Raw genomic sequence first — 14,403 nt, forward strand, 5'->3', positions numbered from 1 at the left:
CAGGCTAAGCCTTACATGAGCGCCCAATATAACGTCCAGTTGTAGCCAGTCCAATTACATTTACCAATAAAATCTAACTGACTTGTTGCAAGGGGTTCCTCATCATTAAGACTATTTAAAACTCTTAACACTTTACACACAAAATTACTGTTTTTTTACATGTGTATAACAGGACTAACCTTGATAAAAAATAAACCTGTAGCAGAAGAATTGTGTTTTTACATAAAGAAGGAAAAATGGAAAGCAGCCGAGCAATGCAAAACACCTGACTCATGCATAGCAGTGTATGCAGTATACATTAGTTCTTATTTATATTCAAAACAATTACAGTACAGTAGCCAACGAGTACTTGTAATATACAGTAACAGCTGTGGAATTAAAAAAAAAACGATATTTCCTCAGCAAAAACAATGCATGCAACTTGAAGATGTATCCACATTAAAACGAAAGCGTTGAAGATGAATAAAAAAAAAATAATGCGGCTAATATGCTACACCTCTTTCCCGAATAAACCCAACTGACCGTGCGGCCACTCAGTTGCCTAGGCGCTAGGGACATTTGACGTTTGAGTCCCCGCACGTGATTGGTCATAGGTCGAGGCGCGTTCACGCACTAAGCTGTGGGTGCCGCGCACCACCGCTCTTCAGCATCGTTCTGAGGGGAAGGGAGAAAAGAGAGAGTGGGTTTGCATCTGGCGCACGATTCTCATCGTTTCCAATGAATTATTATCACATTCCTACGCCTGCCAGCTGACAAACTGCACAGCGCGTTGTCGAAGGAAAAGGGGATTTTTATTTGCGGTCTGTGCTTGCCCGAGGTAAATCAGAACCGTGCCGCCGTTGGTATTGACTTTGCCTTCATTCTGTGGAGAATGCAATGGATTGGTAGGGCGCTGCGGAGCTCTCAGTAGCTGTCTCTGGTCCTGAAATTGCATTCGTGCATCGCTGTGTCCACAGCACACTGCCATTTGTTGTAGAAAAATTATTGCAGTGTACTGTTTAGAGAGGAGGTGGTCGGTATACGGTAGCATGTATTAATATGCGAAACGGCAAAAGACATCTCGAAGCCACTCGCCCGACGCTCGCGTATTTGCAAGCAAATTGGGAAATGACCGGTCTTCAGCTGCATCCACTATTTATGCTTTGAACATTTTACTGTACACTGATGTTAAAGAATGCTTTGAAATGGCCGAAAGTATTTTTTTTTAAATCGTGCTGCTCTGCTGATCTTCTAAAATGTCACCTTCCAGGATAAAGTCACACGTATGATCACGCATTCACTTGTGGTGCATGAATTTGAAATAAGCCTTAGATGCTATGTCGAGATGTTAGGATATTCGCAAACGCAATTAAATATCTTAAGTGTGTGAGATGTGTCATTTTCCAGTTTCTGTTGTGTTAGTGTAAAAGAGGCATTTCGCTGATGAAACTGGTAAAGCAAGTTTAATTTGTGGAAATCTGTAGCGGTCGTGAAGCCCGGTCTCGTCTAGTCGAGTGTTGCTGCTGTTGAATTTGGATACTTGCCGTCCGCGCTGGTATCTACAGTAGGTGCCTTACGATCTCCTAGCGAGGCGGTAAACGTCAGTCTCAAGCGGGTGGATCTTACCCTTTACTTCTAACAATATCAGAAGTGGCGGAGTTACCCCCATTGAACTGCTGCTCTCGCATGAATTGCACAGGCACTGCCAGCGGGTAACAAACGGTCTTTTCTACATTTGTACGTGGTTCCAGCTGCAATCGTCAAAATACTGGCTGCTGATCGGACTGGGTCATGGCGCAGGCAAATAACTACGGGCAAAGCAGCAACGGAGTAGCGGATGAATCTCCTAACATGCTCGTCTATAGAAAGGTAAGGCGCGCAGTGATCAGCGATGCCCGATGTGCGGTGTTCCTGATTGAGTGATGTGATTACTCATAGACAGGGGAGTGAAAATGTGTGTTCTGGCCTAATTGTCTCTGCTGTTTCATAATACAAATAAATGTTTTCAAAACTGCCGAGATATAAATGTAGTGTGCTTGCCAGCGTCTTGAACTTTCAGTCAGCAAAATGTTGTATAAAGAATGTAATGCAATGCGAGAGAATTGCAGACCACTCCTACCTTTTATTTGGATGTTAATGTTTATTTTCAAACGATTACGTTGTTTTCGGCGAAACTCAATAGAGGAGAAGTCGTTTTATTTCATAATAAAACAATATGGAATATGCATCATTGATTATTATAATATGATTCGTAAAAATAGTAGGTTATGCCTTTAGATTTCAGGATAACTTTCTACCAACAAAGTAATTGTAGACTCTGGATACCAAAATCAGACAAAGATGTGTTTACCTTTGGAATGCTTATTAAATTAATGTTTGATTTGACTTCATGCTGTATCTGACCAGTTTTGCAATATGAGTATAGAGGAATGCTGTTTTATTGTTAAGGGTTTTCTGTTCCATTTATGTTTATTTACAAATCATGGCTATGATCATTTCAATTATATGATCGTCCTTCTAATTCCAGCACTGGCTGAAAGTTACATCTTGTTATTATAGGATGGAAAGGGATGTACCAGGATCCCCAGCCTAAGAAAATTATCCGTGGAGTGCCCCTAGCTCTATAAAATAAGGGACCAAGGAACAATATTACTTGAAGCTGTTTGACCCCTCCTGCCTTCATAGGCTTATTAAGAAAAATGTCTTAGCTTTGAGTTAACCCCTTTCTCTCTATTTCCCTTACAACCCTGCCCCCAAACACTACAGTTCAAGGGTTTGCTCTGCATTCCAGATTTCATTCCAGGTGGAATTGCTCTTGTTATATCCACCTGAAAAAGGAGGAACGGTGTGCGAAGAGGAAGAATAGTTTGCATTTGCTACTTGGAAAAAAAAACCCCAGTAGATTTACTGTAGCTGTGTGCGTGTTATGTACAGTAACCGTATCAGCTCTTGGTAGAGCTCAGGGTAGGTACTGTAGATTGTAATTAATATCGATGTCTGCACTTAGGAATGTGCGTTGTAGGTTCCTAATGGAACCGCAGAGGAAACAAGATCTGTGTGCTTGTGTAGTGTGGGGTGCAGTTCTGTTAAAGGCATGGATTCTTCTTTCTGAACAATTAAGGTGTGTAATACACTATTGTAAGTGCCTAACAGCAATAACAAATCGGTATACATGCAATGCAGTTTTCCATTCATTTTAATTAACATTTTTAGGTTTTCAGTTCCTCCCATTAATTGAACACTGAATTGTGTGCACCTCCTTTACACTTTTCGAATTAGTTTAGTCATGTGGAATTTGGGGCAGGGTGGTGAGATGGTGGTTAGCTCTGTTGCATCACATCCTTGAGGTCAGGGAACAGTCACTGCCTGGTGCAGCCTGTGTGGGATTTGCCTGTTCATCACATATCCATGGGGGTTTTAGTGCGCTCTCCAGTTGCCTTCGGCCTTCCAGAGGAGTGCTGGCCGGGCTAAGGTGGATGGGAAACAAAGAAAAAAAGTTAGATTTTTTTTTACCAGATATCATTTTGAAATGACAAGGCTCGGGTTTCGAAAACGTTACTTTTGAAAGACGCCATTTCCTGTCAGGCTTCTGAAATCGAGGTTGGCTGCTGTCCGCGTGAGCCGGTGTTGCACAGCTGCCGGCCATGTGCCCTGACCTGTGCTGTTTCAACGATTTTGTATTGAATTTCTCTTTGGCTCTTCATTTGAAGAGTAACAGGAATATTGGAGATGCGTACTGTATAATCCCACAGCTAAAAACAGAAAAGTTATTTTAAATGATTGATATGTCCAACATCTATTTACAGTAGGTGCCGTGTCTTGTGTACTTTTCAGATACAAAAAAAAAGAATAAAACATTGTAACACTAACCTCATTAAAGGTCTACAAATTGTACTTGATCCTACATTAATCAGTAAATTATTATATGTTCCTTGTACTACAGAAGGAAAGCAGTCCGGGGTTTGCACAGTAGACTAAGGATTTTTTTCAAAGCATTTTAGTGTAGATAAAATAAAACAACAGGTAATATTCCTGTATATACAGCATATATTCCCTCTTCAGATATCGTTGTATGGTATGGAATCCTAAAAAATTACATTCATTGAGGTAGTAACTAGTGGTTATCTGTAACTGTGATGAGGCCAATATTCACACTAAATGATGTACAGTATATAGAGTTGTGTGTTGTGGGTTGCTTAAATCTGTTTACTTACAGCTTCAATCTGTTATTAAAGATTACAATGCAATTTGATTTTGACTACATCTGGATTAGCTTGCAACACTTACAGTTATCCAATTTCTAGACACATATATCCTAATATGTTACTGTCTGCAGTCCAAAAGTATACAGAGCATACTTACGGAATGAACAAATTACATTAGGTCATTTTTTTTTGTATGCTGTGTAAAGATAACTTTAGCAGATCAAGTGGCTTTTGCTTTCTTATTTAAGAATTCTTAATTACATGGCCTCTACAGAGGAAAGGATTTATTCCACTTTTTTCTTGCTGATAATGCTCTTGGCCTGAGTAATTATAGCACTTCCAGCATTCACATTTGCTCTTTTTCATATGGTATAATAAATAATTGTTTCCTTCAAGCTTAACAGTCACTTCCTTGTAACATAAACTTTTATAACTGGCAAGTTGCAAGTCCATCACATTTTGAAGAACATGGGTAATTTCCTTGAGCAAGACTGTCAAAGACTTGTTTGCACTGACTGCAATATCTATCAGATTATTAAATAAAAAAGGTGACTTCCTTTCTTGAAACTTGTAGTAGCAACAAAGATGTTTATGAGTAAAGGTCTGAATTATCTGACTGAATGTCTTTTTAACAAATCTAAATATTGATTTTTGTGTTTTAGGTCTACCTTTATTGTTTAGAGCTGTTTTTAATACTTCAGAGAAAATAAAAATAGTTCACTTCATAGTAAATTGGTTTATTCTGTTCCATTAGTAATTTCATTTAGGATGGTTATTAAATTTACAGATCTACAGATTTACAGATTTTTTTGTATGTTGTGGCTTGTTGCCGAAGAAGTGGAATTCACCAGTAATGTGATATTCAAGGGTTTTTTTTTTTTAACAGTCCACTTTAAACCAGACAGAACCACTGAAATTTGCTAATGAGAAAGGTTGAGAGTAGGTATGTCACAGAAATGTAATTAAAGCCAATAATTAGAGATTGATGTGACTTGACACAATACAGTACAGTATATATATACTAATACTAGTGAAGGCAGGTACTGTAAATATAGGCCTGGTACAGTATATACTGTATATACACTGTGTTTTTATCCCATACAATAAGCAGAAACCATTAAAACAAATGTATATTATAAAGAAAAAACAGACCAAAAATTAAAAGGAAATAATTAAAAATATTAATTTAACATTTATAGAACATCCATTCAAGTTACTGTTTTCTTAATTGTAATGCAAGCGCGTCCTTTATACTTAGTGTTGTTTTTTTAGACTAAGTCTGGTGGCAGGATTGTGATAAAGCAGTATTGTTTTCACTTATATAGAAGAAAGAACAAAGACTCAAAACGTCTTTCTTCTTCTCCTGATAAAAGCAGTCTGTTGATATTGTAATATTCTGTTTGCCTTTTTATTGCTTCCCCTATCGTCTAGAAGTAGTAAAGGATTTGCTAACATACACTACAGTAAACACCTGAGTCTTTTTCATAAGCACAGTAGCTGCTTGAAGTTCAGTACCTTTGTTATATTTATAGGTTAATGACAGATGCCATCTGCCAGGTGTTCATCTAGTCCTGAATGATGTCTAAATATTTTGAATTTTATTGTTTTACTGTATAATCCTCCTATTTCAGTATAATCTTTAATCTCTGATTTACTAAAATTCAAATAATTGATATAAATTTAGAAGAACAGTCGCCATTGTACAGGCACCTGTTCTGCTCCACTAACTGCGTCATTCAAGTTGGAGCATTCACTTCTTATCTGTACTCTCTGTTTCCTATCCAGTCTGTTCTCCTATCCAACAGACAGCTCTCAACTAGAAACATGCTAGGCTAAGTAGCCATGAATCCTGTGGTTGCAGGGGCCAATTAGACATCTGTGTAAACTGTACATATTTTAATATACAGTGCATGTACAGGTACTATATACAAAATAAATCACTCGACACTAGTATGTGGCTCCATTAGACACCTAAGCTGTTGACCTAGGCCCTGTGACAGAACAACTTGCCATGGTGTCGCATGAATTCAATACCATGTTTTAGGCACTCAAGACAGCGGCACAGAAAGAGCAGGATTCTGTAAGTGTTTTAAAAAATTCACTTTATTTTCTCAGATACTGATGTTACCATTCGTTTTAGAAAAAAAGTCAGATCACCTTTGCCTGTCAATGGCACCATCATGGAAGGAAATTGAATGCAGTTTATTAAACTGTAATAAGAAAGTGAAAATATCATTTGTGTTTCTGTTGTCTGAGAATGAATAGTTATCTTGAACTCACTAGTTTAACAATTTAGGAATTGTGAATGTGCTGCCAAGGAGCAAGAGTTATAGCAGTTGCAGTAGCTTCTATAAAAATACTGCCAACCAGGAAAATGAAAAAGGTTTGTTTGCTTTTCATATTTGTGTAAGGGTGAGGAAAGATTACAGACTGCTAATGCCTGCACATTTATTTTATATTCATTTTACTTTCCTGTTGTGACTTATAAAACACACCTGCTTACACCTCATTTGTTAATTTCTTCCCCTCAATTATTACAAAAAAATAGGTTTTTAACAAAACTGATAACAACAGTTGACAACATGCTCAACCCTCTTAAATAACTCATTACTTATTCGAATTGTTCTTTATCATTTGAAATGTGAGTTGTGTTTTCACACTCAGATCCATTGTGAACCAGTCTGGATATGTGCTCTGTGTTTCCTAGAACAAGTCAATCTGAAACCATAAATGTGCTGTAGTCATAGGAGAACAAGACATTCTTTGAATAAGTAATGACAAGCAGGAATCCAGCTTTGGCTTCATACCCGTGTTTGTTGGAGTGGTGGTTTGTGCAGCTACTGTAAATTATTATTAAAATGGAAACCGATGGAAATATTTGTGTTAAAACCTTTTGCAACTCGGTTGTATTTGTTTACCTGATTGAAGAAACATGTCATTATCCTCGCACAGTGTTTACAACCAGGTAAATCAGTTTGTGGGTTTTACATTAAACAGCTATGTAAATAACCAAGGAAGCAACAGCAAGTGTATTTGTCCGACTTGAATTGGGTCCAAGAACCCAAATAAGATAGTTAAAATTAAACTAAAGCCTAATCTTTCCTTAATCCGTGATACTGCGCCCTGGAATCATACTGGTCGATCCTCTAGTTTAGCTCTAATTCATGAGTAATAATGAATTAGATTAGTTTGAGGGGTGTTTATTGAGTATTTAGTTATGAGCATATTTGGCTTAATCTACAGTACTTGGCTGAGACCCCCTTGGCATTAGGATAAGGAAACCGGGGAGCCCCATTCAAAGTGAGGAATTAACGAGTGGTAACTGCAAAGCTGAAGATGTGGTGGAGGGGCACATTAGGCAAAACGTAGAAAGAAGAGGAATTTGTGTGTAATATACAGTACAGCCCTGAGAAATTATATGTGGACAACAGCTGGGATGAAAGTGGATGAAAGTCAGTCTTTCTGCAGTGAAAACATCCATATCCTTACATGTAGTGAAAGTAAGACTTATTGATCTATAATGTCTTGGTGTGGAATTTCTGCCCTTATTATGAATAAGTACCACCTTAGCAAATGTTCAGTCGGTTGGGCACTACCCTTGTCATCACTGGCAGAGTTATGTGACTATGTGAGTTATGTGAGAGTCAGTGACTCTCAGGCTTGCAGGGAGGTTAGTGCTACAGCTAATGCTGAATCAGAGGAGCATGTCTTTCCTTTCTCATTGTCCCTGTGTAGGCAACAGCTGCTGGTTTGGGAAATACATGAATTACAAATGAGAAAATTAAAAAAACAAAATTACAGTTTTTAAAAACAATTATATTTCCTGAAAAACCCTGTAACCTTACATATTAATGTTAACTACTTATGACTAATTATTAGGTAACTGTTGTGCGTCCGTGAGTACATGAGTTAATTTGGAGGAATGATCTGAAGGAGTTACTGTGCTGTATGTTCTGGTAAATGTATTTAAAATAATTTACAGATTCTTTATGTATACAAATTCATAGCACAAAAAATGGAACAACCCAAACTTCTATCCTACCCTTCCCTAAAATAGGTCTATTTGATTAGTTGAGATACCAAATATACTTCTCTTATAAATATAATTACTGTACATCCTAAATTTACAACTGATAAACCTAATTAAATTGGAAGTATAAGCGGCACATAACATTTGCAATTTAATTCATTGAAATAACACTTAACTAAACTTTGCATACATTAATTTGGAATATTTTGTATTCTAGAATGTACTTCATTATTAATATGTCATATAACCACTTTATGAGCAGTCATATTATAATCTGAGCCAAAAGCATTTTGGTGAAGGTCAGGTCAAATGCACTATTTTTGTTAGACTTCTTTCTTCATTTCTGTGTAGTTAATATTCCTTTTCTTCACTGCCACCCTCATGTGAGAGTGAAGTACTGTACATCTGATGTCACTTTGCGTGTGTCAATGGAGTGTGGCGGTAAGTGTACTTAGTTCCATCAGCCAATCAGGATGCTTACTTAGAAGAGTTTCCTGTGGTGCACAGCAATGAATCATCTTCTTCATGTTAATCTCCCTGCCTGAAGGAATGCCATAGCCAGTGTATTGCAATGTGTCTTCTGAGCTCCTATGCCAAAACCAGTAAAGTGCATTTAGGACTTGGGCCACTAACCTCTGTAATGCATGACTCACACAGTATATTGAAATATTTCATTTCAACCATATGATCCTCTGAGGAGCGCTCAGACAGAATATTTCACTCCAGCTAAAGTACACACTGCCAGCATTCAAATGAAGTGCAATATGTTACGCAAACCGCATTAAGATAGTACACTGCATTAATTTTAAATTAGATGGAAGACATTCTTTATAAAGTATTTGTTGTTTTGCGTATATCCCTGCTTTTGAGATGGAAAACACCGGGAATAATATACAACAGTACATGTACTATATGAAAAGATCATACATGAACAGCTACTGGTACCGTGTCTTTATACTATCCCCAAAATACAAAAAATGAATGTTCATTAGGTCTAAGACCATTTAAGGATGGTATCATACAGTATGTTTCATGTAGCAAACCTTTAATTTACAGCAGTTCCAGTCTATATGTATCATATAAACTGGAAATGAGAATTCTGGATTAAAATTTTACATTTTACAGGGAAATAAAAATTTATAAAAATAAAAATAACGTATTTTCCAAAAATATTTTCTTTAAGGTACTGCTCAAATGGTTTGCAAGCTGATGTATCACAACATCTGATGTTACAATTTTTTATTGGATTCATTCATTTTGTGACATCCAAATACAATGAGTTAAGTAACAAATATAATTTGACTGATATATTTGACTTTCATATTGAGCAGAGTAGTAATTATTTTATTAAAAAGATACAGGTTCTTATAGAAAGACAGCATTTATCTTCCTGAAGATAAATTTCAGTCGATTCAAAAATGATTAAAGATGTTGTGATAAGTTTATCTCTGAAGCCTTTTATAAAACACACCCTGAAAGCAGCTTTTGAAATATACAGTATAGGATTTCTATTAGGGCCATAGCCACTAAATAGCAGTAATGTTATTAACATGGGACAATTGCCCTTTTCACATGTTAAGTATACCTACATTACTCACCCACTGCAACACTGCTGTCCTAACACATGGCACAATTACCTCATAGATCCATGTTCAAGTCACAGTATTACAGTGAATAATGCTAAAGACCACTAACATGCATACAGGTCACATCACCAAATACTGTACCTCTGCAGGAAATGTGTAACACATACATAGCATTCAATAAAGCATGAGAAATTTACTGTGTGTATCAGCACAATGAAAGGCTAAGGATGTGATCCCACTTGGTGCTCATTAACTTATAGCTTGTATAAATATACAGTTGGTGGTCTGCTGCAGATCTAATAGGAGGTCAGAACAGCAAAGAGTCCCTGACGTCTTTTGAGTTTTCTGCCTTTTAGTTTTACTCTTTTTGTCATGCTTTTATTTGCATGACATCATACATGTAAGTGATGAGACAGTAGGAAACTTCTTGAAGCTAAATACCTCTTTCATTCTCAGAGCATTCAAAAGTGCATTCCAGTATGTTTGTGAATAATATTTTTATTTACTGTGCCTACCAAAAGTATTGGGACAGCAAAGTCAAACCTATTATTTTAACTTGAGAGTCAAACGAAGTGTGTTTTTGACCGTGAAATTGCTATAATAAGTACAATAAAATATCTGTTTAATTTTTGTCCATGTACAGTATTTGATCCAAACAACAAAGTTACCTCTTGATATATCAAGAAATTGGACTAGATAGAGTATTGAGTGGTAAGTGAAAGAATTAATGAACAGTTAGAATTATGTAGATAATAAATTCAACAACTGAATTAAATGAGTGATGGGGTGGTTTTTATTCTGATTGTATTGTAATTTTTTGTATCTATTTTTTAATTTTGAAATGGGTTAAACATTCAATGGTTTACATCTGTAATGCAGTATTTGAGTATGTGTGCATAGTAATGAGAAAGTGAATATAATATAGGGAAAAATAAGTTCTATTTGACAGGCAAGGAAAATGTGTATTGATTAAACACGAATACCTTTCAATTAAGTTTTGGTGTAGTGTCTCTTTTTGATTGTTTTTGCCCTCTTTAATGTGTTCAAGCATTCTTTAAATGGCAGCGTCTGTCTTCATCTCACAATACACACTGACTTACCTGTCTGCTCTCCTGTATGAATAATGGAAGAGAGCTCTTATAAAGTGGCAGAGGATGAAACGCGTTTCCGCTATATACAGTAGCTTTAACCACCAGGGACATTTTAATTAAAGTTGATTTGTAATTGTCAGAATATCAAGGTAATGGATTCATAACTGACAATATTAACAAGGCTCGGATTTGAAAGCTCCCAGGACTTAAAAAAAGATGATTGGTTTCTGTTTCCTGCTCAGACTTCCTCACTTACAGTACCAATCACAATTGCCCTATTTTTCGCTCTGTATCCTATCTCGCTGGTATCATGCCAAACTTTTATTCTGTTCCCTTAATCATGCCTTTGAAGTCCTCACTTTGGAACTATTAAATTAGTTCAGTTCATGTATGCATTTCAGTATCTGTGACTAGAGTTGAATTAAACACCTTTTTTACTGCAATGTCTCAAACCATATGTCAGTAAAAGTTATTTTCTTGAGTCAAAACTAAGGCATTAATAGGTAATATTTGAACATTTTCTTTTTATGCTGGCTTGGAAGCCTTTTTACATCTTTAGTTTTATTTTTAATATTTGAATCATACTCCATAAATGCTTTCTGTGGCATATAGGCTTCATTTTATAATTTAAAACAAAATCCTTCACATTTTACAAAATGGAAGCCACAATATTATGATACTGAAGAGGCAAGTTAATGAAAATAGGATAATTAGAAGATGGGTAAATTTGAAGGGAAAAAATTGTTTCCCTAAAAATATAGCGTCATAGTGGAGTGTTCTTATCGCCTTAAAGCTCTTGAATTACATTCTGTATACCTCCTGACTCACTTGAACAACACAAGCATGCACAATATTTCATTTCAAGCCACTGGTTGTTTTACTGTATATTAAATAGTGCATTGTACATCTAACATCTGTCTCAAGCTATTTTCTGTTCCCCTTTTATTGTATGCAGTACATAGAGAAGGCCTTTGTCATTCTTTAATAGATTACAGATGTGTGCCAGCAGAGTGGGTCTGGGATATCGAATGAATGAAGTGCTGTTGAAGGGTAAAGTCTATATTCTTGAGAGTCATCCATTAAGTTTCTCCTCCATTAAAATGCTCACATCCCATTTTATTGCCGAAATAGAATCAAGGGTGCCTGGCATTTATACACCAATTTTTTTTTTCCACCGGTGCTGTGTAATTGATCACTGATGTTGGGGAATCCAGAATTTAAGGATAAAATTCAGGTACAGTTCATCAAGTGTGGTATTTTATTTTTTAAAAAGACAACTAATGTCCACTGCCACTGAAGCTGTTGTGCACTTCAGTCAGAGAGCACAGACTCTCTGTACTTGACTGGAGAGCGCACAGTCAGAGGAAAATCTTCAACGATCTGTAAGTGAGCTGGCTGATGACTGGTCACACTGCTGCCAGAACTCACATCCTTTGAGAGGGAAAGACTGCCCATGAAGCAGCTTGGCATTTGCAGTCAGATACTATTTAATAACAGAAAGGCTGACACAAAAATTAGTCACTCAGTTAATCATTTAAATAGTCAACCATTACTTTTATGTTTTTTTTTTATTGTGCAGACAATGTCACGCTGTTTTACTGTGAGTCATAATACAGTAGAACATAATGCTTTATGCAGGTTGCTTATGAAGTTAGTCTGATGGCCTGTTTAAACAGATCTGTTAGGAAAAGAAGCTTTTCGAAGCACCACAGAACAATAAAATTGACTACACATGCAAATTGCACCGGAGGGAATGCTTTCCATTGACAAAGACATTGCATACCAGAGGGCAGAACACCGCTGGACTAGTGTCTATTAGATTTGATACGGCAGGAATACACCAGTAGATCCTAGTGATCTGACTGCTTCCAGATGTGCACTATTGTTATTTGTGGGAAAATGGTCATCTTAACCCCACTTTCGTGTGTGTCACAGAGCATTTATCCACGAGTATGTACTGTATGAATATGTTTCTCTCAGTAAATTGTTTGAATAAATCAACTAACATGATAAGCAGCTTATGTAAGATTATGATAAAAATGGATAAAGGATCCTTACAGAAACTTAATTAAGCAACAAATTCACAGTAGTTCGTTTATAGTACATTAAACTTGAAGCATTTAAAGGAAGTTTAGAACTTAATTTAGAAGGGGATAAATACCATATGTTTAACATTTATTAGCACAGCACTGTGGTATTTATCTTATTTAGTAAAAAAAACAGATCCACATTACTATTGGGAAATTAAACCACATTTTTGTGTAATACAAATATTAATAAATGTTTCTATAGGTACACAAGCAAACATGGGGTATGAGAGATAATCATACAAATTTCACTACAACATCAAAGGCATTTTGTTATTAAATAACATCAAAAATAATGTGCTGTTAAATGGGTGGGTTGAATGTGTGCCTTTTTTCTGTTTTTTAAACGTGTCTTTGTTTATTTGTGTTCTTTGTGGATATCGGAGTAATTGTATGATTGTAGTGGCTTCGATGAGCATACAGTATGACTGTGTCGAAGTGATGGAATGAACTGTTTTGTGAAGAGAAGTGCATTAGGGGATTGAATTCCCATGGCAACAGTGCACAGTGAAGTAGTCTATGCATGACAAAGTCCCTAAGATCAGACTCAGTAAATCAGTAAAATCAGATTTTTTTAGCTGCCTCATATGTTTTTATCTAATCTTCTTGTTTGAATCAATGTAATAAATGTATGTTTTTTAATTACTTACAAAAGAGAGCAGGGATTTTCTCTTTGGTTGTGCTACAACTGACTGGAAAAGTTTACTGATTACCAAAATGAAGCTGTGAAAGATTTTCAATGAGAAGAGCAAGTAAAGGCTTTTTTGTTTTTGTTTTGAAGTCCTCAAAGAGGTTATTCACAGACTTAATATAATAACCCTTAGTTACAGACATTAGCAGGTTTTGTCCATCCACCTACAGTATTTTGTAACTGCTTTTCCAATTCAGGTTCACTGCGGACCCAGAGCCTATCCTGGCAAGCAAAGGGCGTAATGCTGGGTACACCCTGGATGAGACACTAGTCCATCACAGGGCACATACAGACACAGACATGCACACATTCACACCAGGGCCAATTTTTCCCAAAGACAAATAACCTAACAGTATGTTTTTGGACTGTGGGAGGAAACCCATGTGAATACAGGGAAAATATACGCTACAAACTCCACGCAGATAGCACCTCAGGAAGTGAACTCAGGGCCCCAGGACTGCCTGATAGCAGTGCTAACCACTGCACCAGCTTGCCCCCTTTTTCACTAAATGATTTGTCTAATTATTATACAGTAATTTACTAGGAATGACAACACCCAAGATGAAAGTGTCATGGAGCAAAATTGTGGCTTAACCCGCTTGGCTGAGGACTGACCTCCCGGCCAGAGGACAAGGAGGCCAGGACCCCCTGCAGGGTGACCGAGGGGCATCTGCAGAGCTGGAGATGGGGTGGAGGTGGGATGTACAGTAAGAGACATGCGAGAGAAAGATGGG

The 14,403-nt window shown here is 36.8% G+C and overlaps 1 protein-coding gene across 6 annotated transcripts in view; it reads left to right on the top strand.

Moving 5' to 3' along the window:
* The first annotated feature begins 608 nt into the window (after positions 1-608).
* The window catches only part of rgs7b (regulator of G protein signaling 7b), a 97,428-nt gene continuing 83,633 nt past the window's right edge, over positions 609-14,403 (top strand). For 3 of the 6 annotated variants that reach the window (XM_088610159.1, XM_088610158.1, XM_088610160.1), the window contains exons 1-2: positions 610-817; positions 1,731-1,848. In XM_088610159.1, coding sequence (XP_088466285.1) covers positions 1,771-1,848 — 78 coding nt within the window. In that variant the 5' untranslated portion in view covers positions 610-817; positions 1,731-1,770. Of the gene's footprint in view, positions 818-1,730; positions 1,849-14,403 lie in introns of those variants that run through there. The other 3 variants (XM_088610163.1, XM_088610161.1, XM_088610162.1) reach the window with 3 other exon arrangements.

The sequence above is a fragment of the Lepisosteus platostomus genome, chromosome 17 (genome assembly GCF_059453375.1).
Source record: "Lepisosteus platostomus isolate fLepPlt1 chromosome 17, fLepPlt1.hap1, whole genome shotgun sequence".
In the NCBI taxonomy this organism is placed as follows: domain Eukaryota; kingdom Metazoa; phylum Chordata; class Actinopteri; order Semionotiformes; family Lepisosteidae; genus Lepisosteus; species Lepisosteus platostomus.